Raw genomic sequence first — 25,066 nt, forward strand, 5'->3', positions numbered from 1 at the left:
GAGAAATGCCACCTACACAGTGCTTGCGATCTCTGGGTGTGGAGTTAGAACCCGGATTCAGATTGGGCCAATGATGTTATCCTTCTGAGCCTCTGTTTCCCCATCTCTAAAATGGGAGGAATAGCAGTACCTGCCTCACAGGGTTATGTGTGGGTCCAGCCCTCCTTCCTGGGCTGGAGGAGAGCTCCCCTGTCGAGCAGTGGTTGTCCCCTGAAGGACCCTGTTGGCTTGGTGGTCTGGACTGGCCAGGGACCACCTCCCCTGCAAGTACTGGGTGGGAGCCTTCAGCCTCAGCACTGACCAAAGCCTTTGCTTTTCTCTTGGCAGGATCGACAAGACCATGCTGGCGAGCCTAAAGGTCAAGTAAGTAGCCACTTCCTGTTATGTAGCGATCGGAGATGATGGTAGGCCAGAGGTCCTCTGGGGACCTCGTTTCCCCCTGAGACATGAATGGGGTTGTTGCGTTTGTCAGAGTCGCCATCTCGGTCTTAGGGGCTTTGGGCTGGAAAGGATGGACCAGGCACTTGATTCCTGGGGCATCTGAAGAAAGGGAGACGCTGGACTGGAAACAGCAGGGGCCAGATTGATGGTCATGTGTGTAGCAGTGCCTTCTAGGCCACACCTTGTGGGTGTAAGAAAGAGAATTATATTTCCTATTGTCTTGATTATTATGTGAAGCCCCAGTTCCATTGGGCTTTCTGACATTCCTGCCTACCTGGAACATTGGGCCACAGAGTTCTAGAACTTCATGGAACACCCCAGTGTGTGTGCGTGTGCACCTGTGTGTGTGCATGTGCTCGTGCACGTGCGTGTGGTCAGGTGGTCATCGAGTCATCTGTTACCAGACAGGTGTCATCCTGTGAGCCCGGCCCTGGGTGTCTCTGAGGCTTCAACACCAGATCTGGGGTCTGGAAGTTGTCTCTCGTGCTTGGCCATATGTCTGCTCATCGGTCTGGGAAGCCTGGAGCAGACACACCTCTCTCCTCGTCCATCACCATCTTTGCTCCTTTTCCAGGTGTTTCTGGGCAAACCATTTTGTTTGCACCCTGACCCCCTTTTCCCTCCAGACTTTAACAAAATCAGCTTCCACCTCCATCCCTTCCCTGGGTAGTGAGTGACCAACCATCTGCTCTAGTTGAGTGAATTGAAAAGGAGGGGAATTCTAGGAGGGAAATATAGCATTGGTCGCTAGCCCAAAATATTATCCTGCCATATGTGAATTCGCTTGTGCATGAAGAATTCCTCCAATGAGTGTTCTCCTTCAGAGGCAGCTTTTCCTGCTTGTAACCCTCCATCTCAGCTGAAAGGTTTTCCAGGCCAGCTGCCCTCTACGTGCCATCTGGTTGCTAGCATTGGCTGTGTAGTCCCTGGGCACAGGTCCCCGGGCAAGGCAGAGTTGCTCTTGAGGGTTGGAGTACAGGGCATGAGGCTTCCCACTTTGGACTGTTTTGCTCAGAAGGGTGATGGGGAACGGTTAGCAGGGCAGGAGTGCATGCAAACAGTCCCTGCTTTCTGAGAGCTTTCTGTCTCTTTGTAGAGTTGGTGACACAGGTGCAGCGGGAGCAGTCTTGGAAGACTGCCAGGAGGAGGTAGCTTCTATGGCAACTCTTAAAATTTGTTGTTTTTTTTTTTTTAATTTTTTTTTGTTTTTGTTTTTTTTAAAGACTTTTATTTATTTACCTGACAGAAAGAGATCACAAGTAGGCAGAGAGGCAGGCAGAGAGAGAGAGGGAAGCAGGCCCCCTGCTGAGCAGAGAGCCCGATGCGGGACTCGATCCCAGGACCCCGAGATCATGACCCGAGCCGAAGGCAGCGGCTCAACCCACTGAGCCACCCAGGCACCCTCTATGGCAACTCTTGAAGATGGGGTGGGACTATGGGTATGCCTGTGCCTGTGCTGGTTGGCATGGGGTGTGTGTGCCACAGTGCAGCTCAGTGTTCAGGGCAGGTCATTCCTGGGCAAGACATTTAACTTCTCCAGACTTCAGGGTTTGTATCCCTTGTCAAGGGGGCACGATGATGTCTGATTTCCTAGAACTTCTTATCTACGGATTGAATGGGATGCAGGCACGAAGCAAGATTACTAAGGGGCACAGAGTGGTAGGAGGGTTTCTTTTGGTGCTGTTTTAGGTTCCTAGTTCAATTTCATAAGCATTTATTGAGGGCCTATTTAAGTGGTAAAGATGATGTATGTAACCTGGAAGGGAACTGGTAACAAGGTGGCTGGGGACACTGGCCAGTGGTTGAGATCGGGACCCCAGTGCGTATCTGGGGGACAGTTTGTGTGCTTTAGTCCTGGGGAGGTGGTATTGAGATGATTGTTTGGGACAGTATGTAGGACTGTGTTCTTACTTGTGCCTGGTTAAAAGTCTTCTGATTATAAGAAAAAAAAACTCAGGGTAACCCGGTTAAGCAGAAGTTAAGAAAAGATCCCAGCGTGTCTCGGGGAACCCAGGGGAGGAGGTGGAGCTAGAGTTCAGGAGGGGTTGAACAGGAACTGGAAACCCTCCCCATCAAAATCCCAGCTGGCTTCTTTGCAGTAACTGCTAAACTGATCTTAAAATTCATAGGGAAATCTAAGGGTAATTTGAAAAGGAAGAACAAAGTTCGAAGACTCTACTTCCTCATTTTGAAACTTACTACAAGTCTACAGCAATCAAGACAATTTGGTACTGGTGTGAGGATAGCTATCTAGATCAATGAAGTAGAACATAGCGTCTGGAAATAAACCCTCACATTTGTGGTCAGTTGATTTTCAACAAGTGTGTCATGATGATTCAATGATGCAAAATAGGTTTTCAGCAAATGGTGCTGGGACAACCATATTCACATACGAAAGAATGAAATTGAGCCCTTCTCTCACACCATATACCAAAATTAACTTAAAATTGATCAAAGACCTAAATATAAAAGTTAAACTATGAAACTCTTAGAAGAAATCGTAGATGGAAATCTTCATGACTTCGAGTAAGGCAATGGTTTCTTAGATATGATACCAAAAGCATAAGTAACAGCATCAACAACACATTGATAAATTGAGCTTCCTCAGAATTAAAAACGTGGTGTTACAAAGGACACCATCAGGAAAGTGAAAAGACAAACCACAGAGTGGGAGAAAATATCTGCAAATCACATATCTGATAAGAGACTCATACCCTAGATATATAAAGAACCATTTCAACTCAGTAAAATAATACAAAGACAACACATTTTTAAAAAATGGGCGAAGAAGGATGCCTTGGGTGGCTCAGTCAGTTAAGCATCTGCCTTCGGCTCAGGTCATGATCCCAGGGTCCTGGGATCGAGTCCCGCATCGGGCTCTCTGCTTCTCCAAGGAAAGTACACAAATGGACAGTAAGTACAAGAAAAGATGTTCAGCATCTTTTTGAGATGCACGTCAAAGCCACAGAGAGCTACTCTTTCACACCCACTAGAATGCTTATAATCAAAAAGAAGATAACGGCAAGCATTGGTGAGGGCGAGGAGGGAATGGAACCCTCATACTCCACTACTGGGAACGCAGACTGGTGCAGCCACTTTAGAAAATAGTCTGGCAGTTTCTCAAAAGTTTAAAGGTAGAGTTTCCAAATGACCAGCAATTCCTTTCTTAAGTATGTATCCCAGAGAAAGGAAAATATATGTTCATATAGAAACTTGTAACACAAACATTCATAGCATTATTTTTTCCCCAAAGATTTTATTTATTTATCTGAGAGAGAAACAGAGAGCAGAGGGAGAGGGACAAGCAGACTCCTGACTAAGCAGGGAGCCTGTTGCAGGGCTCGATTCCAGGACCCTGGGATCATGACTTGAGCTGAAGGCAGACACTTCATCAACTGAGCCACCCAGATGCCCCTCCCTGTTCATCGCATCCTTAATATTAACTCACAGTGGAAACAACCCCGGGTGCCTTTGTGACTCAGTTGGTTAAGCACCTGCCTTTGGCTCACGTGGTGATCTCCTGATCCTGGGGTGGAGCTCCACATTGGGCTTCCTCCTTAGCAGGGAGTCTGCCTCTCTCTCTCTCTGTCCCCCATGCCCCGCCCCACTGCTTGTTCTTTCTCTCTCTCAAATAAATAAATAAAATCTTTTTTTTTTTACTTCTTCCATGTTTATTTTTGTTTTATGTAACATTACTATAGCTTGCAAATATATACTCTCCTAATTGAGCCAGTTGGGTGTTTTTTTTTTTTTTTTAAGATTTTATTTTTTATTTATTTGACAGAGAGAGAGATCACAAGTAGGCAGAGAGGCAGGCAGAGAGAGAGGAGGAAGCAGGCTCCCTGCGGAGCAGAGAGCCCGACGCGGGGCTCGATCCCAGGACCCCGAGGTCATGACCTGAGCCAAAGGCAGCGGCCCAATCCACTGAGCCACCCAGGCGCCCCTTTTTTTTTAAATTAACATATAATGTATTATTTGTTTCAGGGGTACAGGTCTGTGAATCATCAGTCTTACACAATCCACAGCACTCACCACAACACATACCCGCTCCGGTGTCCATCCCCCAGCCATCCCATCTCTCCCATCCCACTCCACTCCAGCAACCCTCAGTTTGTTTCCTGAGATTAAGAGTCTCTAATAGTTTGTCTCCCTCCCGGGTCCCATCTTGTTTCATTTTTCCCTTCCCACCCCCCAGGACCCCTCCACCCTGCCTCTCAAATTCTTCATATCAGAGAGATAATATGGTAATTGTCTTTCTCTGACTGACCTGTTTTTCTTAGCATAATACCCTCTAGTTTCATCCATGTCATTGCAAATGGCAAGATTTCGTTTCTGGTTTTTTTTTTTTTTTTTTTTTAAATGGCTGCATAGTATAAATAAATAAAATCTTTTAAAAAAAGTGAAAATAGGGGCGCCTGGGTGGCTCAGTGGGTTCTGCCTTCGGCTCAGGTCATGATCTCAGGGTCCTGGGATTGAGCCCCGCATTGGGCTCTCTGCTCAGGGGGAGCCTGCTTCCCCCCCTCTCTGCCTGCCTCTCTGCCTACTTGTGCTCTCTCTGTCAAATAAATAAAGTCTTTAAAAAATATAAAAAAAAGTAAAAACAACTCAGACGTTCATCAGCAGATGGACAGGTAAACAAAATGTGACATATTGGTACAATGGCATGTTATTTGGCCATCGAAAGAAATCAAGTACTAATACATGCTACAACATAGATGAAAGTTGAAAACATGCTAAGTGAAAGTCACAAAACACCACATACCGCGTGCCTCCATTTATATGAAACGTCTGGAATAAGCAAATCCGTAGAGACAGAAGATAGATTCCTAGTGTCCTAGGGCTGGGGAGGTCGTTGGGGGGACTAAGGGGAGTGAGGGCTAAAGGATACAGGCTTCTTTGTGGGGTGGTGTAAGTGCCTCGGGCCCAGATAGTGGTGACAGCGCCGCCAACTTCGTGAATACACTAATAGCTATTGAATTGTACACTTTAAAACAGCGAATTGTATGGTACATAAATTACATCTCAGTAAAACTCAAAAAAGAGGGAGCAGCTTGGGTCAGTTGTGTACCCCCGGTCCAGTCAGTTTAGCTGGAGAGATGGGGTCTTACGGATAAGCCGTGACTGCTGTGGTCCTCTCTCTGTGGGAGGGGTTCGTTCCCAGACAGGAAGAGTGGCCTATGGGCTGGGCAGACACCATAAAGTTGTCTACCCCCCCTCCCGTGGCACTAAAAGGGAGCTCAGTACCCATTCATCCATCCTTCTTCCTCCCCCCGTCGATAGCACCTAATACAGAGTTCTGCCTGGAAGCCAGGATGTGGTTCTGCTCCCTGACATAACCGTTAGGCAGCCAGCTACCCAGGCTCCAGCTCTCCTTGGCCCCAAGATGCCACTTTCCCTCTGCGTCTGCTGGGTGAGACATCTTTCTGTCCATTAGTGTAGCCCCAAACATCCCCCAGAGCCAGTTGCCTTGGCTCTTCCTCTAGGGACCTGGTCGTCTCCACACAGTTGGCCATGTACCTCCTGGAGGTGTCCCTGAGCCACACAGCTCTGAACATGGGGGTCTTGGCCCCAGCAGTGTCGAGCATGTATGTGTGCTAAGTTGTCACATGTCGCACAGTCTCCCTGAGGTTTCACGGCTCTCTCCTGAAGCAGGAGCCACTACAGATGAGAAGAGGGGGGCTCTGAGAGGTTAGGACACGTGGTTAAGGTTGTGGAGCTGGGATCTGTACTTAATGACTGGTTTAGTCTCGGCTGGAGCTGCGTAGTTCTCCGAACCTTCCCCATGCTGCTTTCCCACCCTTTATACCCCCAGCATGCATGTACTTGGCCACAGAGTGCACGTCTGCCTTCACTGCACGTGCCCTTGCTGGAGACTCAGGTTGATGAGGCCTCTTAGGGGCAGGTGGTGCAGGAGGCATAGAACCGCATGGGAGCACTGGGTGGAGGGTGATGGCAATGGACAGGAACCCTTCAGGTACCACCAAAAAGTTCTAGAACCTTCTGGGGCTGCTCCCTTTGTCACTTCCTCTTACACACCCAGAGCATGTGCTGAGAGTTTGCTGGGTTGTCAGGGATGGGGGAACTTGCTGTTCTAGGGGGTCAGGATGCTGCGTCAGTTCAGCTCACAATTACTGGGCACTTACAGCCCACGCCCAAAGCCAGACCCTGGGGCAGGGGAAACAAAGATGAAAAAGACTCGTCTCTGCTCATGAAAGCTTACAGCCGTGCAGGCAGGCAGACATCCAGACAGAGAATTGCAGTGGAATGTGATGAGGGCTAGCAGAGATGTCCTCCGAGAGGATGGAAGGGGTTTCCTGCAGACTTGGGAATGCCTGAGCCATCTTCAGGGGTGAGGCACTCTGGGTCACAGCAGCAGGGCATAGACAGGTTAGAAACTCGGGGGTGGGAAGGGTGTGGGGCTGTGACTACCACAGATGGAATACTGGGGTGGGAGTTCGGGGGCAGGTGGGGCTGCCCCTGGGATTATGGGACAGCTGTGTGGGGGGCTGAGCTGGCTTCTCTGGGTGAGTGGGAGCCATTGAAGGGTTTCCAGGGGAGTAGGACCAAGATGTGAGTCTGAGGGCCCCCCTGACTGCCGTCTGCTGACTCATTGGAGAGGTTGGAGGCTGGGGTGGGGGCAGTGGGGTTGAAGAGAGGAAATAGATTGGAGAGCTACTGAGGCAGTGGTCTCCCCAGGCTGGATTGGTTTGGATGTTGGGGGTGAGGGCAAGGGAGGGGTCAAGGTGAAGACTTTCAAGTTTTCATTTGAGCTCTTGGGTGCATGTTGGTCCCATTTATGGGACCTTTCTTTCCCTTCTTCCCTTCTTTCCTCTTCACGTGACTGGTTTATTTATTTATTTATTAATTTTAAAAAAGATTATTTACTGATTTGACAGAGAGAGGCACAGTGAGAGAGGGAACATAAGCAGGGGGAGCTGGAGAGGGAGAAGCTGGCTTCCCGCTGAGCGGCAAGCCTGATGTGGGGCTCGATCCTAGAACCCTGGGATCATGACCCGAGCCGAAGGCAGCTGTGTAATTGACTAAGCCATGCAGGCGCCACAGGTGACTGGTTTAGATCCTGACCCTTATACCTGCCCCCTCATGGAGGGACCAGAGGAGAGGAGTAGGAGGGTTGCAAGAGCTGGTCTGTGGCCCGGAGACTTCAGGCCTGACCTTGCAAGCAGACCTGGTGGTGGTCCTGGGCTCTCAGCCCCACCCTGCTCAGCCCCAAGGAAGCCTTTGGCAGGTGAGCGCCAGGTAAGCAGGTGAGCGCCAGGTAAGCAATTGAGCACCATGTAAGCACTGGCTGGTGCCTCTGACCTGTAACTGCACCTGGCTGGACCACGCATGCAGGGAACCCACTTTCTGACACCTGGCGGGCCCCAAGCCTAAGAACAGTGCAGGCTTGTGTTGGGGTGTGTAGGCGTGTGTGTATGCTTGCTTGTGCAGGTGGACGTGAGCTTTGAGGGCCCATGTGGGTGACTGTGTGGTGCCTTTTTTGGCTTTAGCGAGTTCCTATGGTAACCACGAACATGTCTCTTTCGGGATCTGGAGTCTCAGGGCGTGAGTGGCTACAGGGAGAAGCAAGGCGGGCGGGCGCTTAGCTGGCAGTCAGGCTGTGGCCTGATTGCATTGCCAGGCACCGGGGATGCACCTGGAGGTGCCGCTTGCCAGGCAGCAAGGTCTGCAAATTCCAGGGATTTGTGTGTTCCTGGCCCTCATCCCGGCTGGTCCCTGCCATGCCTAGGAAGCCCTGGTGAGTCCCTGTTCTGATTTCTTGATGAACAAGCAGCTCCGTGGGTCTTGACCAGGTCCGGTGGATGTCTGCTGAGGGGCAAGCAGGGTGCTGGCTGGCAGCTCTGGCCAGTGGGCACTGGGCATTGGGCTCTTCTGAGATGGGGATGGGGCTCAGGGCAGGAGGGCTTCTGCTTATTCCTGGGGCCCTGTGAGGGTACTCGCCATGTGGCTGGTGAGCTGAATGGTCCTTATGGATCCTGTGAGACAGGGCTAAGTGTGTCACTGTGGGAGACAAGGGCAGGGAAGCAGGAGAGCAGGACGCAGATGGCAGCCTCTGGCCCACCGGCCTGGCCCAGCTATCCTTGCCAGAGCCTTCTCACCCCATTCCGCTCCCTAAAAGGGTCCTTCGAGCCCCAGGTCCCTGGCTGTGTGCTTGAGCTTCTTCACAGGTCTCCTCAGGCCTAGAGGCCTGCTCACCTGACATGATGAGAAGACCCAGGGTTCCGTGAAGAGGAGGCCGGATGGCTCTGCTTGGCTTACCAGGAGCTGGGTTTGGCCAGGACTTGGCCACAGTTAGTCCTATGAGGTTTGGAGATAGGTTCTGACCCCTCCACACCATGCAACCCGTGTGCTTCCTGTCTGTAAACTGTGGACTCCTGGGAGTGTCAGAACCCCTGCTTCCCTTAGGCTCCTGCTGGACAGGGGCCCAGGTAGCACTCAGAGGTTCCTGGGGGCGTGGGGGGTCCTTCCTTCCATTTCCTTCCTCCTGCTGGGGGACTGAGCAGGACCTGGGGATGGGAGTGTTGGGAGGGGATGTAGATGGCCTCTCTGGCTTGTGCTGGGAGGGCCATCTAGCAGTTCCCTCTGCCTTGGAAGGGTCCCCTGGTGAGACTGTTCTGGGGTGGGGGCTGTGCAGCGAGGGTTGCTGGATCTGGCTGGAGGATTGTGGTCTTATTGAAGGGCGAGGGCAGCAGGGAGGTGGATGTTCTGTGCTTTTTCCAGACCATCTAGGCCCTCCCTTTCTAGAAAGCAGAGTCCAGAGCTTAATCCCTGACAGCTTTCCATGGGGGCATTGGGAGGAGGGGGGAGCCTTTAAAAGAGATCTCTAGATCTCTAGAGTCCGTAAGTCTTAGAACTTGAAATTTAAAGAAAAAATTAATGACTATGAGGATTCTTTGTGCCCCTGAAACTAGTCACTGAGTCCAAGCTTGGTTACTTCCAGTGATGGGGAGCTCATGACTTTGTAAGGATGCCTATTCTAATACAGCTCCGATTATTCAAAGCTGACCATTCCTTTCATCTGGAATCTCTGTAACTGCTGTTTCATGGTCCCCCATCCCTCCCCAAACAAGGCTAATCCTGTTTTCTCCTGAGACCCCTTCAGATTTTGGAAAGTGGTTTTTTGTTTGTTTGTTTTTAGTTTTAAGCACAAACGAGGGGAGCTATAGGCAGAGGGAGAGGGAGAAGCAGACTCCCTTCTGAGTGGGGAGCCTGACGTGGGACTCAGTGCCAGCACCCTGGGGTCATGACCTGAGCTGAAGGCAGACGCTTAATCAACTGAGCCACCCAGGCACCCCTGGATGGTGGTTCTTGTTCCTTGTGTTTCCTCTTCTCCCTGGCTGGTCATCGCTGGGTCCTTCAGCTGTATTTGGGATTTCTCCCTGCCTGGGCTGCTCTTTGCTGGAAAGAATCAGGTTTTCCAGGCTTCATTTCAAAGCCTGGCCAGAGAGCTTGACCTGGGGAGCCCGCAGGAGCCCAGTGTACAGGAGGATGGACAACTAGAGGTCATGGGCATCAGCCTCCTTGTTTACAGATCAGTACGTGGGACCCCAAGGAGGAATGTTCCTGAATTGAGATGGCACTGCACAGAGGTGGGGGATGCAGGACTGGGATGAGAGATTGGGGTCTGGCTCCGTGCAGTGTCTGGCTGCTTTCCTGCTTCCCCAGCCACCCCTTGGTCGTTACTGCTTTCCGATGTAACACGTCATCTTGTCTCCTGTTTCTGAAGAGAGGCCTGTTGGCTGCAGGGATCTGGCAGGGCCAAAGACAACCACAGGGAGGGGTCTGGGGCACACACCAGCACTCCACTGGGATGCTCTCTGTCTCACCATGTTTTCCACTGTCCAAGAGAATCTGGAAATCTGGAATTTGAGGAAAAATCTTCACAGCAAACTCAAGCTGCGTTTGGCTTGCCCTATAGGATGGATTCAGCCCAGGGGTCACCTGTGGGCCACCCCTGTTCTGGGACTGTCATCCCTCTCAGGTTCCAGCTCCTGTTTACACGTGGCCAACACCTTGGTCCCTCTCCCAGGTCCCCCCCACCCCGGTGCGCTCACCCCCACCTTCAGCTGCCGACAGATCATTTCCTGCTGTGTGCCCAGACTGCACTCACTCTCAGTTAACCTTTTCTGTCTTCCAGTCCAGTTCTTTCTGTCACGGGGTTGTGAAGTCCCTGAGTCACGGGGTCTTCTCCCGCCCTCCTCCCGGTTCAGGCCCATTATCTCCTGCCCAGACAGTGACAGAGGCTCTCTAATTAACGTCCTCCCCAGGCCTCTGCCAGCTCTGACTAATCCGTCACCCCCAAGCCATCTTTGGCTCTGCCCTCCCTGTACCCATGGCAGGCTTTGTTACTTGCTGACTCCATGCAGGCTTGTTGCTGGGACAGTCCCTGCCCCATGTTGGTTGGGGGGCTGGGCTGTCTTTGGTCGTGTTGACTTCTCTTTCTGGCATTAGCGTCCATTAAAGTCTTTGGCCCCTAGTAGATAATTTGATCTTCCCTTCCCTGCCAAGGCAGTAGTTCCCAGACATTTTATATTTTGCTATCTATCACCTGGGAGGCATTAAGAAATTCCCATGCCTGTCTTGTTAATTTTAGCCACTCTGACGGGTGTGAGGTGGTATCTCATTGTGGTTTTGATTTGTATTTCCCTGGTGCCAAGTGACGCTGAAAAAAAAAAAAAAAAAGAAGATATTCTCGTGCCCAGGTTGCACCCAGTTCCAGAACTGGAAATCAGAATGCTCGGAGTGCGACCCAGCATCTATCTATCTATCTATATATATTTTAAGATTTCCAGGGAATTCTAATATGCAGCAAAATTTGGGATCCTGCCCAAGGGATGAGCAAGTGTGATGATTGTCAGGTCAGGTTGGATGTTAAAGGGGGCTCCCGGTGAGTGAGTCACTCTAGGTCAAGATTTCTATTGACATTTGGGGCTGGATACCCTTTGTGGTGGGGGCTGTCCTGTGCATTGTAGATATTGAGCAGCATTCCCGGCCTTTGCTTATGAGATCCCAGCAACCTACCCTCTAGCAGTGACATTGCTGAATTTTGAGGGGGAAGGGGTGCAGATGCTCTCCCGCCCCACAGAGGACCTCTGCTGTAGGTCTAGCCAGCCTCAGCTTCACAGCATTCCAGAACATGCGCTGAAGCGAAGGCTGCCGAGCAGTGAAGCCCATTTTAGTGGTCGATGTGTGGGCTTTGGAGTCAGGCAGCCTATGTTTCAAATCCTGATTCACCATCTCCATGACCTTGGGCAAGGTATTTAACCTCTCTGTGCCCCAGTACATTTCTAGGGTGTTTTTTTTTTTTTTTCTTTCTTTCACTTTTCTTACAACCTCCTCTTGATCTTCAGCTCCAGCCAGATGGTGTGACTTGCTGTTTTCTGGCACTTTTTAGCCTTGCCGCCTTTGCTGATGTTGTTTCCTTGGCAGGAAATGCCTTTATTTCTTCCTGCCCTGCGGTGGTCCAGCGGTTTCTGCCTTCGTCCCTCTCCCCTTGAAGTGTGAGGCTGGGGGAGCCTCTCAGGTGCCCAGCCTGACTTCGTCATGGTTTGTTGTTCAGGTGAGGTGACTAACCCCTCCCTGCCTCGGGCTGAGCTGTGAACCAGGAGTTGACCGCAGTGTAGACCTCCACCCCACGCCCCACTCATTCTTAGAGGGTGGAGTGGGCGGAAATCCGTGCCTGGCAGGCCGCAAAGCCACATAACTGACTTTTGGAGCCCTGCCCCGAGGGATGTGTGTGTGTGTGTGTGTGTGCGCGCGCGTGCACGCGTGTGAAAGAGAGAGAGAGGTGGCAGCCACTGGCACTTTCTTGGTTACCTCACTGTGAGCAGACACCATCTGGAATTGAGGGTCTTTGGGCTGCAGGCTTTCTAGGCCCATTTCTAGGCCCGGAAAGAGGACTTGAAGGGAACTCAGGCTGCCACAGCCTGTCCAGACCACCCTACCAGCTCAGCTGAGGCTGGACCAGGGGGTGCCCCCAACCCGGCTGCTGTGCCCCCTCCCCCCCGTCCCACTGGAGAGTCTGCTTCCTCAGGCCTAGGTGGGGCCCAGGAGACCCGGGTGTTAGTAAGGCCAGGGGTGGTATTCTGAGGCAGCTGTGTTTGCGGCTTTTTGGGAACGGGTGACATTTAAAGCTCTCTCCCCACAGTCATGTGGGGAGGTTCATGTGCTCTGGGTCACCTCATGTAAGCTGCACAGTCTCTCTGTGTCTTGTTGGGGATAATACACGTAGGTACTACTGTTGTAAGGTTTCAAGGAGATAATCCAGGGGAGGCGTGGAGTATGTTACCTGCCACAGGATTTTTGGTGTTAGTAATCATAGTCCTGGACTGCGTGGACACTGATACCCATGTGACGCGTGCACATGCATGCAGCCATACCCTCGGGGCAAACGGGACCCGCATGCATCCAGACCCAGGCCTGCGGCTGTCGGGAGTGAGCAGCTGGTATCAGTGCGGGCACCTACACAGACACGCCCTTATTTGGTAAACCTGCCAGGAGAGCAGACATGTGTGTATGTGTATGCGTTTATGTATATGTGTGTGTGTGTGTGCATGCGTATGTGTGTATGTGTGTATATGCGTATCTGTATGTGTGCATGCGCATGTGTGTCTGTATATGTGTATGTGTATATATGTACGTGTATATAGTGTATGTGTGTATACATATGTGTATATGTGTGTTTATGTGTATATGCGTGTGTGTGTGTGTGTGTATGTGTATGAGGCCCGGATGATCCGGCTTTTGTTACATTCACACTCTGACACGATTCCTGGAGTTAGCAGCACCTGGCCTGGGCTCTGGGAGCCTGAGGTGCCTTGTTTCTATAGCAACCACAATGCAGTAGAAATAGGAGGGGGGCAGGGAGGGATGGGAAAGCCTGAGGGGCGGCAATGAGGGGCATCCTGCCTGCATGGGCTTGGGCCTCGCTTCTACACCCTCTGCCATCCTGAGGCTCTTGTTTTGTTTGTCTGATTTTTACAATAGTGACATGGCCACCTTGGGGTACTGATGACCCAAACTTGGCAGTTGTGAACTTTTGTTGCCTTTTCACCAAACCTTTTTAAAAAATGATGGTAAAACATACCTATTATTTTAATATCATTATTACTTATTCAGTGGCATTATGTTTATAATGTTGTATAACCAACATCGCTAGTCATTTCTAGAACTTTTCATCCTCCCAAGCTGAAACTCCCTGTCTCCCCCTCAACCCCCAGCCCCTTGCTGACCAGCATTCTGTGAATTTGGTCACTGTGCGACCTCAGAGAAGTGGGCTTGTGCAGGGTTGACCCTTCTGTGTCTGGCATATTTCACTTGGGCGTAGTATCCTCGGGGTTCATCCGTGTGGTAGCGTGTGTCAGAATCCCCTGCCTCTTTAAGATAAAATACACAGAGAGTATTTTATTTATCCACATTTTGTTTATCCACTCATCTGTCGAGGAACACTTGCACCTTCTGGCTGGTATGAATAATGCTGCTCTGAACACGAATCTACAAGACTCTGAGGAGTCCCTCCGTTCTTTTGGGCACATACCCAGAAGCTGAATTGCCAGATCATATGGTACTTCTGTATTAAACTTTTTGAGCTTTTTTTTTTTTTTTTTTAAATAGAGGAAATGGCATCCTCAAGTTAAATCCCTGTAATCACTCCTCCTTGGCTCCATTACCCTGTCTCCCCCCTCCATAGAGGTGAGCACTGTTGGGAATTTGGTGTTTTTTTCTCAGTCTTTCTCATACAGTCATATCCATGAGTAGGTGCCTAGATCCATTATAGAGTTTTCTCCATGTGTTAGGAATCCACGTGCATCATGTCCTTTTAAATTTATGTGAGTGTCGTGGTCATGTTCTAGCATCGGACTGTTGGGGTTCAGGTCTTGGCTCTGCCACTTACCAGCTTGTGAGACTTCCAGCAGGTTACATAATTTCTCTGTGCCTCAGTTTAGTCATCCGTAAGATGGGAATAATAGTAAAGCCTAAAACCTTCTTGCAGGACTATTTTGGGAATTGTGTAAGCCTACATACGTCTAGTGCTTAGAACAGTGTCCGTTGTTACCACTAGAGTTCTGCATCTGTGCCTTTCCACGTGCATTTTGGAATCTATCCATGGTGTCATACATCCAGTTCCTTCTTTTTAGCTGCCATGTGGTATTTATGTGTACGAATATGTTGTTTTTTTTGCTTCCCCTTTGTATCTCCTATTGATGGTCTCTAGGGTCGTTAACATTTTCTTTTTTTTTTAAAGATCTATTTATTTATTTGAAAGAGAGCGTGCGCAGGAACATGAGCACACAGGGTGGGGGAGTAGGTGGAGGGAGAGTCTCAAGCCTCATGGAGCCCTGGAGCCCTACGTGGGGCTCAATCTCATGACCCTGAGATCATGATCATGAGCTGAAACCAAGAGTTGGATGCTCAAGAGACTGTGCCACCCAGGCGCGCACCCCCTCCCCCCAGTCTGTTTTCTTATATTGCAGACAATGCTATAGTGACTGTGTCCTCGTGGGACCTTCTGTGCATATGCATGAGAGCCTGGAGGCATACCTGAAGGTGAGGCTGTTGGGTTGCCCCCCTTCCAGATGTAGCCAGATTACCCTGAAGAGAGGTTTTATGTACATTTCCTCTGTCCACTTTTAATTGGATTATTTGTTTTTTGGTTATTGAGTTGTATAAGTTCTTAATTTTTTTTCATAGATTTTTTTATTTTTATTTTTTTATTTAAGTAGACTCCATCCCCAACGTGGGGCTTGAACTCAAAACCTTGAGAATAAGAGTCACATGCTCTACCGACTGAGCTAGCCAGGCACCCCGATAAGTTCTTTATAGATTTGGGATACTGACTCTTTATTGGATATGTCATTTGCAAATATCTTCTCCCACTTGGTAGGTTGCCTTATAATTTTGTTGATTGTTTCCTTTGCTGTGCAGAAACTTTTTATTCTGATATAACACTGTTATTTTATTCTTTATTTTTTTAAAGATTTTATTTATTTATTTATTTGACAGAGAGAGAGAGATCACAAGTAGGCAGAGAGGCAGGCAGAGAGAGGAGAAGGAGGCTCCCCGCTGAGCAGAGAGTCCTATGCGGGGCTTGATCCCAGGACCCTGGGATCCTGACCTGAGCCGAGGGCAGAGGCCCAACCCACTGAGCTACCCAGGCGCCCCAACACTGTTATTTTATTCTCATATAACACTGTGGGTTAACTATACTGGAATTTAAAGTAAAAAAAAAAAAAGGTTTTATGATTTTTACTTATGGGTGGAATCTACAAAACAAAAACAAAAAGCAGAAACAGACTCATAAACTCATAAATACAGAGATCGAACCGATGGTTGTCAGAGGGGCAGAGGGTGGAAGGTACAGACTTCCAGTTACGGATTCAGTAAGTCACAGGCATGAAAGGTACGGCGTCAGGAAAATAGACCATTAGTAGTGTTGTATGTGACAGATGGCAGCTACACGTGTGAGCATAGCCTGATATGAAGACTTAGCCAGTCACTGTGTGTACAGCTGAAAGTCACGGAACATTCTATGTCATGTATGCTGTGATAAAACCAAGTATATATAATATGCATAATATGAATAGTATAGATATAATTTTTAAAAATATTTTATTTATTTGACAGAGAGAAATCACAACTAGGCAGAGAGGCAGGCAGAGAGAGAGGAGGAAGCAGGCTCCCTGCGGAGCAGAGAGCCCCATGTGGGGCTCGATCCCAGGACCCTGGGATCATGACCTGAGCCGAAGGCAGAGGCTTTAACCCACTGAGCCACCCAGGCGCCCCAGATATAATTTTTATTTTATATTTTAAAAGGAGGTTTTACTGTTAACACTGCTGCCAGGGGTATATGTGGGTTCTACTAGAGTCCTTTTCCTCATGTCCTCACTGATACTTAATTTTTACACTGATTTGACTGATGCGGTACATCTTAGTTCATTCTCTATTATATCAACATTACTGTAACTCCGAGTAAGTGAACAAAAGCCTTCATGGCCTTTTTGGGTCTTCTTTTCTCTACATTGTATAACAAACGTTTCCCTGTATCAGAATAGCCTTTTTTTTTTCCTTTTTAAAAATAGCTTTTTTCTTGATTATAAAAATAGTACATGTTCACTGGAGAAGATTTAGGAAATGCATACAAATATGGGGATGAAGAAATAAAAACTCATGACCCACCACCCAAACTGTTATCATTTTGATGTTTCTTTAGTCTTTTTGTACCTTGTTGCTTCTCCTTAAAACTTATTATGTAATTACATTTTTTTTTTTTAAAGATTTTATTTATTTACTTGACAGCAGAGATCACAAGTAGGCAGAGAGGCAGGCAGAGGGAGAGAGGAGGAAGCAGGCTCTCCACGGAGCAGAGAGCCGGATGTGGGGCTTGATCCCAGGACCCTGGGATCATGACCTGAGCCAAAGGCAGAGGCTTTAACCCACTGACCCACCCAGACACCCATGTAATTACGTTTTCAACACCATTAAATATTCTTTAAAAACATGATTAAAAATATTGCATACAGTCTTATTATTTTTCTATGAGATCTTTTTTTTTTTTTTAAGATTTTATTTATTTATTTGACAGAGAGAGAGAGAGAGAGCAAGAGAAGGAACACAAGCAAGGGGAGTAGGAGAGGGAGAATCAGACTCCTTGCTGAGCAGGGAGCCCAACTCGGGGCTTGATCCCAGGACCCTGGGATCATGACCTGAGCTGAAGGCAGACGCTAATGAGTGAGCCAACCCAGGCACCCCACAATCTTATCATTATGATGTTTCATGATGTAGTTATTCCTTTATTTTTAGATATTAAAGTTTTAAATTTTTAACTATTAATAAACAATGCTGCAAAAACATTTTTGAATATGAATTTTTGTATGTCTCTTTATTTTCTTTGACAACCACTGAAGGTAAGGTGTTTTCACGCATTTATTTTTATTTTATTTTTTGAGAAAATATTTCATAATGACTCTTGCCTATTTTTCTACTGGGATGTTCATATACTTCCTGTTGACTGGTTAGAGCTCTCTTTCAGTTAAGACCAAGAGATGGATGTTTAACTATGCCACTCGGGCGCCCCTTCTCTGTTACATTTGTGCTTAGAAAAGTCCTTCTGCAGGGGCGCCTGGGTGGCTCAGTGGATTAAGCCGCTGCCTTCGGCTCGGGTCATGATCTCAGGGTCCTGGGATCGAGCCCCGCATCGGGTTCTCTGCTCTGCAGGGAGCCTGCTTCTTCCTCTCTCTCTGCCTGCCACTCTGCCTACTTGTGATCTCTCTCTCTGTCAAATAAATAAATAAAATCTTTAAAAAAAAAAAAGAAAAGTCCTTCTGCATCCAGAAAGTTGATGTTTCCTATATATATGTGTATATATATATTTATTTAAATCGGTTTATTTCCTTTTCACATTTAACGCTTTAATCCATTTGGAATTTAGTTGGGATAAGATGAGAGATGAAATTAGACTTTTATTTTCCAAATAGTTACTCCAGCGCAAGACTTTAATTTTCCCCTTCCATTACTAAGTTCTTACATATACAAAGATCCCTTTTCTTGGTTTCTGTTTGATTCCCTTGACTTGTCTGCTGAATCTTATACTGACTCAGAGGTGAAAAAGAGCAAGGTTTGCTCACGTGACGAGTGAGGCAGGGGTATGGGAAGAGTGAGGATAGCAGGTCAAAAAGGTGAGGGGCCTGGCTGGTGGAGGTGGGCCTTGAAGTTCATACTTCAGAGTGTGTGTTCAGTTTGTTGAGCTGCGGGGAGGTAGTTGGAGGCTCTGAGAGGTGGCGTGGAGCTTTATAGAAGGTCGCTGTGGCTACCAGGGCAGATCATGTGGGACTGCGTTGGGAGCTGATGGATGGGGACGAGCAGTGGGTCAAGAGGAAGAGGAAGGCGGCTTTAAGTGATAGATGGATGGCTGCCAGGTGCTGTGGGGTGCAGTCTGCAAGATGGACCTGGGCTGGAAGGAAAGGGGGATCCAAGGAGTATGTCCCCGTGTAGCGTCCGGGTGACCCAGAGAATTGTTCTATTAATCAAGTTTTCTTTTCAGTTTGTAAAAACTTAAATGATGATGGTTTAATATAAAGCTATATAGAATTTTTTTTTTTTTTTAAGATTTTATTTGACAGAGGGAGACACAGCGAGAGAGGGAACATAAGCAGGGGTGAGTGGGAGTGGGAGAGGGAGAAGCAGGCTTCCTGATGCAGGGAGCCTGATGTGTGGGGCTCAATCCCAGGATCCTGGGATCATGACCTGAGCCTAAGGCAGACGCCTAACCACTGAGCCATCCAGGCGCCTTAAGCCATATAGAACTATTAATAATTTAGCCAACATTTCCTGCTTATTCTGTGCAGCTACACTGTCTGAGATGCTTTTATATGCCTTATCTGGATCCTCACCCAGTCTTTCTGGGCTACGTGCTCCGAGTCCTATTTTACAGGTGAGGAAAATTAGCCTCTGAGAGGTTGTTCCTGGCTTAAATCACACAGCTGGTTTCTCTGTCTTCGAGTCCATGCTGTCTGCGTTCAAGTCCTGTCTGCGTTCAGGAGGCTCTTCAGTCACAGGGCCCCCACCTCTTCCAGGATCAGGGTGTGCTGTGTCCTGGAGGCGTGGCACACTGCCTGGGACCTGCTTGCACCCCCAGGGGCCCAGTCCCTCTTGTCTTTCCGTAGCAGGTGCTGCTGCTTCTGCTGCCTTCTCTGAGTGGGTTTGGATCTGTCTGCTCTAGGGAGGATCTGACTGCTCCGCTGTTCATCACTGGGCCGGTCAGGACTCTGCGGATGTGGTCAGAGTCAAACTGGCGTGTGTGAAAAGGAGATGCCTTGGTTCAGGGAGTCGGTCTGTCTGTTTCGGGCATAGCTGGATGCCCAGGATCAAATAGTCCTTCAGGCTAGTACTGTCCTGTACAGGCACGTCTGGTGAGTTACATTTAAATTAATTAAAATTAGTACAGCTAGAAATGCAGTTCCCCATTTGCATTAGCCACATTCGCAGTGCTCAGTAGGCACATGTGGCTGGTGGCTCCTGTGCTGGTGAGCCCAGGTGCAGAACATTTCCACCATCACGGACAGTTCTGTTAGACAGCACTGGTTAGAAATGGAAGGCCACACTCCCCTGGTGGTTTTCCAAGAGTTGCACAAGCCCAGAGATTCTGCAGTCTGTGACTTGTCTCCTGCTGCCAGACATGCTCCTGGACCCTCGGGCCAGAAGGTGTCAGGCTGCCCAGATCTAGTGCCGCTAGGTGGCACCCTGGGGGTGGCCACGAGCTGGAGTTCACACACAGCTGTCTCCTCCGGCCAGGGAATAGGAGCCAAGAGAACCTGGTGAGGTCCAGTCCCATGTAGTGGGTCGTGGGCCCTGGCTTCCCCAGCACTCAGATGCACACACTGGTACGTGCACTGAGACAGGACCTTATCCGGAGTCACACACACAGTCACACCCACTCTTGGAAACACTGTCCCTAAAAAACACAAACTTTTGTTTGACATCTGCTGCCACGTTCCATTGTAACAGCAATGAAGAGAGTTGCCAGTTCCAGAGCACTGGCTCTTCTACCTCATTCCGTCCTCCCCACTGTCCCGTGAAGTCGCCCCTTCTGTTCTTTCCCTTTTATTGTGGAAGGAACCGAGGCTGGGGTGGTACACTGACCTCCCCTGCCCTACAGGCGGTATAGGGTGGAGGAGGACTCAGCCAAGGTTGTCCGGCCCCACAGGTTTTGTCATTTTCTTTTTTTATCATTTGTCATTTGTCATTTGTCATTTTTGTCATTTGTCGGTTTTCTCTCCCATTTTCTTTTTTTATGGAGCCCAGCGTGGGGCTTGAACTCACGACCCTGTGATTGAGACCCGAGTCTAAATCAAAGAGTCAGATGCTTAACCGACAGAGCCACCCAGGCGCCCCTGGTCTCTGGATCATACTTAATTCTGAGCACAAGCCCGAAGGCAGACCCACTGGCACGCTCAGACACAGGTCTAGGTGTGGAAGGATGGAATGGTGCTCTGCACTCACACGGACACACATCGATGCTAGTCCCACTGAGGCTCGGGGGACACACGGAGGGATCCAGATTGGGAGGGGGTGGCTGCTGCCTCCATGTCAGGGGAATGAGGTGCAGGTGTGTAGAAAGGCTCTGGATAGAGCATGAAGCGCAGTAAACAGGGACGACGTGCCCGGCTCCAGATGGTGTGGGCATTATGGGGATGAGCTGGCTTCCCGATACTTGACCTCGGGCACTTCCTCTGTTCACACCTGACCCCAGGGCTTCTCGGTGCTGTGGTGGAAGCCGCATCAGCCAGGGGGTTGGTTGGACACCCCCCCCCCCAACTTCCCCTTGGGACTGAGGTAGTTTCCAGTCTTATGGGTCTGGGGGGGCTGTGTTATGAGACCATATGTCACATGACTATGCCTGATGCATTTTGGTCTCCCAGGCTGGGGTCCAAGTTCCTCGGAGTGAACTGTGGGACCCAGGCTTTGTCGGGGGGTCCCAGCGATGTCAGCATGTCCTGACCATTCACCTCCTGAATGGTATGGGTTCGGGAATTTGTGTCTGAGACAGGAAGACTGTTGGGAGGCTAATTCAGTCAAAAAACCGCTTTGCCTTTATCTTTTTCTTGATCTTTTAGTCAACTGGGAGTACAGAGTAAGCGCCATTGCATCGACTGTGGTGGGCCTCACGTGTTCAGAAGAATGTGGGGCGAGGTGCCCTGCGTGCCACCCCTTGGGTTAGCTGTCCAGAACTCACAGCTCACACTCTGAGTCAGGGTCAGAAGGGGCAGCCACGTTCCTGAGTGGCTGTGTAATAAATAAGGCAGTTGGAGAGAGGGCCAAGCACTACTGGAACGATTACTGATTAAACAGTGGGGAAACAACACAATTGAATGGGAAGTCGTGTATGGATTGCAGATTCTGTATACCAAGCCGAAGTAAGGAGGCTTGGCTAGAGAAGAGGAAGGGGAGGTAGGTGTCAACGCCGGTGGGGGTTCTGACGGGGACGCCTGGAAGCTTTGAGGGCTGCCTCTGTACAGTGCCTGCTTTTACCTCCAAACGTGTCACGCCCTTTAAACATAGGCTCGTCACTAGCATTTCTCTCACCTGACACGGCAGGGTCTTTTTTGGCTCACAGTTTGGGCAGGAGGGGGAAGACAGAGAGAAGACGAGAAACTTGGCTCATATAACTGGGTCAGAGTTGGCACAGAGAAAGCAAGAACATGGGGCGTTCATGCCTTTGAACTGTGAACAGCACTGAGGTCTACTGTGGGAGAAAGAGAGCTGTTTGTTTAGCTAATGAATATTCATTGGGCACCTACTTTGTGCCAGGCACTGATTTGGGAGCTGGGGATCCTGCTTCTGTCACTCAGTAATGACGTTCCTTGGATAAGACTCCCGAACCTCTCTGAGCTTCTGTTTTCCCATCTGGGAAGTGAAGATAATGAAAGCCCCTACGTCATAGGGATATTTGAGGGTTGAATGCACTCACATGAAAAGTGCTTAGCACAGTCCTTACTGCTCATGACCGTGGCTGTTACTGAAGATACCGAGAGTGGTTACAGAATTCAGGGCCTGGTCCCTGTGCCCAGGGAGCTCACAGTGTGTGGGTGACAGGCGTTCAACAGCCAACTGCAAAGCTTGGGATGTGAGGCAGTGCTGGTAGAGATATGGGAGGAGCAGAGAATTCTTTGTGGCATCAGGCAGTGCTTTCTGAAGGAGGTAGCATTTGTTGGTTGAAAAGGAATCCCGCAAGAGGGGAGAGTTGTAGGGGCACATTTCAGGGCACAAGGGCAAAGGCATGGGGTTGCCAAATGTATGGAGCTGTTTGAGAAACAGTGAGTCAGATACTCAGGTGAGTGTGGGGTGTGCTCAGGGAGTGTAGGGGTGTCTCCAATGTGGGACTAAGGAGGGGATGGGAGCCCTAGGTTAGGGGGAGGGAGAGAGCCTGGGAAGGCTGCTTTGGCAGTTTTGGGATTGATCTGGGAGGTGAGGACACTTGCTCCTGAGGAAATTGGAGGCAGGGACTGGGGCTGGAGGGGAGGGCACTGGCCAGGGCCATGTGTAGGGGAATCTTCAGAACAGGTGTCTGGCCCACGTGGGGTCTCTCTATGTGAGTGGAGGAGTCCCACAGAAGCTGGGGTTTCATGCCTAGAAGATTTGCAGAGTTGTCCTGTGGGTCACCAAGCCGGGAGTGCAGGAGGGAAACCCGGTTTTCATGGGGGAAGATAATGACTTTGGCTTTGAACGGGGTGAGTTTGAAGAGCTTGTGGCCCATCTCCGTGGAGTTTGAAGTTGGGTTCTTGAGCTCAGGGTAGCTCAGCTAAGTGAATATGGAGCCAGGTCATCTAAAAGTAGACTGTTAAGATCTAGAGGAGCCTCGTGGTACTTTCTAATGAGGGAGGCAGACGGGAACAGAATAAAGAACCTGCGTGATTTCAGGTAACTCCCAGTCCTGTGCAGGAAGCAGGCAGTGAGGTGAATAAGGGGCATTCACAGGGGACACTTTGGGTGGTCAGAAATAACCCCTCCATGGAAATGACATTTGAGCGAAGACATTGAGTGAAGAGAAGGAGCCAGCCACGAGGAGCATCCCAGGCAGTGGGAACAGGACGTATGTATTGAGGCGGGAACAGGCTTGGAGGTTTGGAGGTGCGAAGATGCAGAAGGAGGGTGGGGAATGGGTTAAGACTTGTCAGGCTTGACCCCTGCCTGGTGGGCAAGATGGGAACACACAGTTCTCCCCCGCGCCAGCAGGTGGCGCTGTTAGCACAGACTGCCTGCTCTCCCGGCGGCCAGGAGGGCAGATGGGAGAACAGTGCCTTGCGCTCGCTCAGGTTTAGAACTTGGGATGTGTGCTCTTCGTGCTCTCTGGGGAGATGAGGTCTGCGCACGAGGGAGCCCTGGCCAGGGCCAGAAGAGCGGGTGACGATTTCCTGACTGTTGTGCTCCCTCTGCTGTGTCATTTTCAGTGTTTCTTTGCTCATCTTCTCTGTTGGTGACTGTTCCCTCCCCACTTCTGGGTATCTGCATCTTTCCCATCTCTCTTTGCTCTTCTGTCTTGCTCTCTCTCAGTCTCTGCTCCTCCCCTCTCCCACTGCTCCCGGTGCAGCTGGTTCCTGTCTCAGTGATTAATTACTTGCTTTCTTCAGATGGAGGGTGTGGTGAGTTAGGGCTAGGACGGCTTTTTTTTTTTTTTTTTTTTTTAAATCTCTGTGCCTACCACCTCCGTCTCCATGAAGGGATAGGCCAGTGACCCCCATCAGCAGAGAATGTTTCTGGGGGCCCCTCACTCTAGAACCCCTCGGGCCCCCTCCTGGTGCCTCGCCCCGCTCACCTGTAGCACTCCAGCAAGCGGAACTGGTCTCACATCACCCCTGGTGGTGGGAAACTGGGCTTGACCCAAGAAGGGAGAGCTGGACAACAAAAAGGATCACATGAAACAGCGGAAGAGCTCCATAGAGACTGTCAGGGAAAGGTCATTTTATGCCACAGAGATAAAGCAACCTCCACCCCATGCTTAGGATATGCCCTTTGAGTGATTTCTCAGACTGAACTGGCCGCAGCCTGGTGTTGACCTCCTGGCCCATCTGGCAGTATCAAGGCTGTTGGGTGAGCAGAGTGCTTAAGAGCTTGGTTTCTTAAAGCCCCCTGCCCAGTGGGGAGTCCAGCTCTGTACCTTACCTGAAACCATGGGCAAATGGCTTCACCTTTCCATCTCTCAGCTTCTAAGTCTGTAAAATGGGAATATTAAGAGTAATACCACCCAGATTGTCATGAGGATTAATTCAGTCAACAAGTGTAAAGTGCTTCCGACAGTACACGTGGTAAATGCAATGAAATTGCTTGTTAAAATAACATTTATTAATGATTAATAATGCTTATACTTGTAATACATTAGTAACTAATTGATATTAATATAATAATAGCAATAGAATGGTAACGTCTTCTTAGTAAGACTATAGAGGGCTTTCTGATCTCTCTGGAAAGCAGGACTGAGACATTTGCTTCCAGAAGACCTCAGCTTCCTGGGCTTGTGCTTATATACAAAAATCATTATCCACATGTGCGGGTCTGTGTGTTTACTGGAACGATAACATCACACGATGTTAAAGAAAACATGAGAAGGTGCCTGGCTGGCTCAGTGGGTAGAGCATGCAATGCTTAATCTCAGAGTTGTGAGTTCAAACCCACATTAGGTGTGGAGCCTACTTAAAAAATACAAGAAGTAGGGGTGGCTGGGTGGCTCAGTGGGTTAAAGCCTCTGCCTTCGGCTCGGGTCATGATCTCAGGGTCCTGAGGTCGAGCCCCGCATCGGGCTCTCTGCTTGGCGGGGAGCCTACTTCCTCCTCTCTCTCTCTGCCTGCCTCTCTGCCTACTTGTGAGCTCTGTCTGTCAAATAAATAAAATCTTAAAAAAAAAAAATACAAGAAGTAAAAGAAAACGTGAGAAAAGTGAAGCAAAAAGCTCCTGTGATTAATCTTTTCTCCCTCATGGAAATTATTCCCAGGTTTGCACTGACATAGGCCAGTGGTTACCAAAGGGGACCGTCTGGGGGTATTTGTTAAAATTCAGATTCCTGGACTTCACCCCAGATGTGCTGTGCCGGAATTTGGAGGGTGGACCTGGGACC

The 25,066-nt window shown here is 49.4% G+C and overlaps 1 protein-coding gene across 6 annotated transcripts in view; it reads left to right on the forward strand.

The window, feature by feature from the left end:
- RAP1GAP2 (RAP1 GTPase activating protein 2) overlaps window positions 1-25,066 on the forward strand; it is a 241,140-nt gene that overhangs the window by 61,434 nt on the left and 154,640 nt on the right. For 5 of the 6 annotated variants that reach the window (XM_045986019.1, XM_045986018.1, XM_045986020.1 and 2 more), the window contains one exon: window positions 328-363. In XM_045986019.1, coding sequence (XP_045841975.1) covers window positions 328-363 — 36 coding nt within the window. Of the gene's footprint in view, window positions 1-327; window positions 364-8,138; window positions 8,198-25,066 lie in introns of those variants that run through there. The other variant, XM_045986023.1, reaches the window with a different exon arrangement.

This window comes from Meles meles, chromosome 18 (assembly GCF_922984935.1).
Source record: "Meles meles chromosome 18, mMelMel3.1 paternal haplotype, whole genome shotgun sequence".
Classification (NCBI taxonomy): domain Eukaryota; kingdom Metazoa; phylum Chordata; class Mammalia; order Carnivora; family Mustelidae; genus Meles; species Meles meles.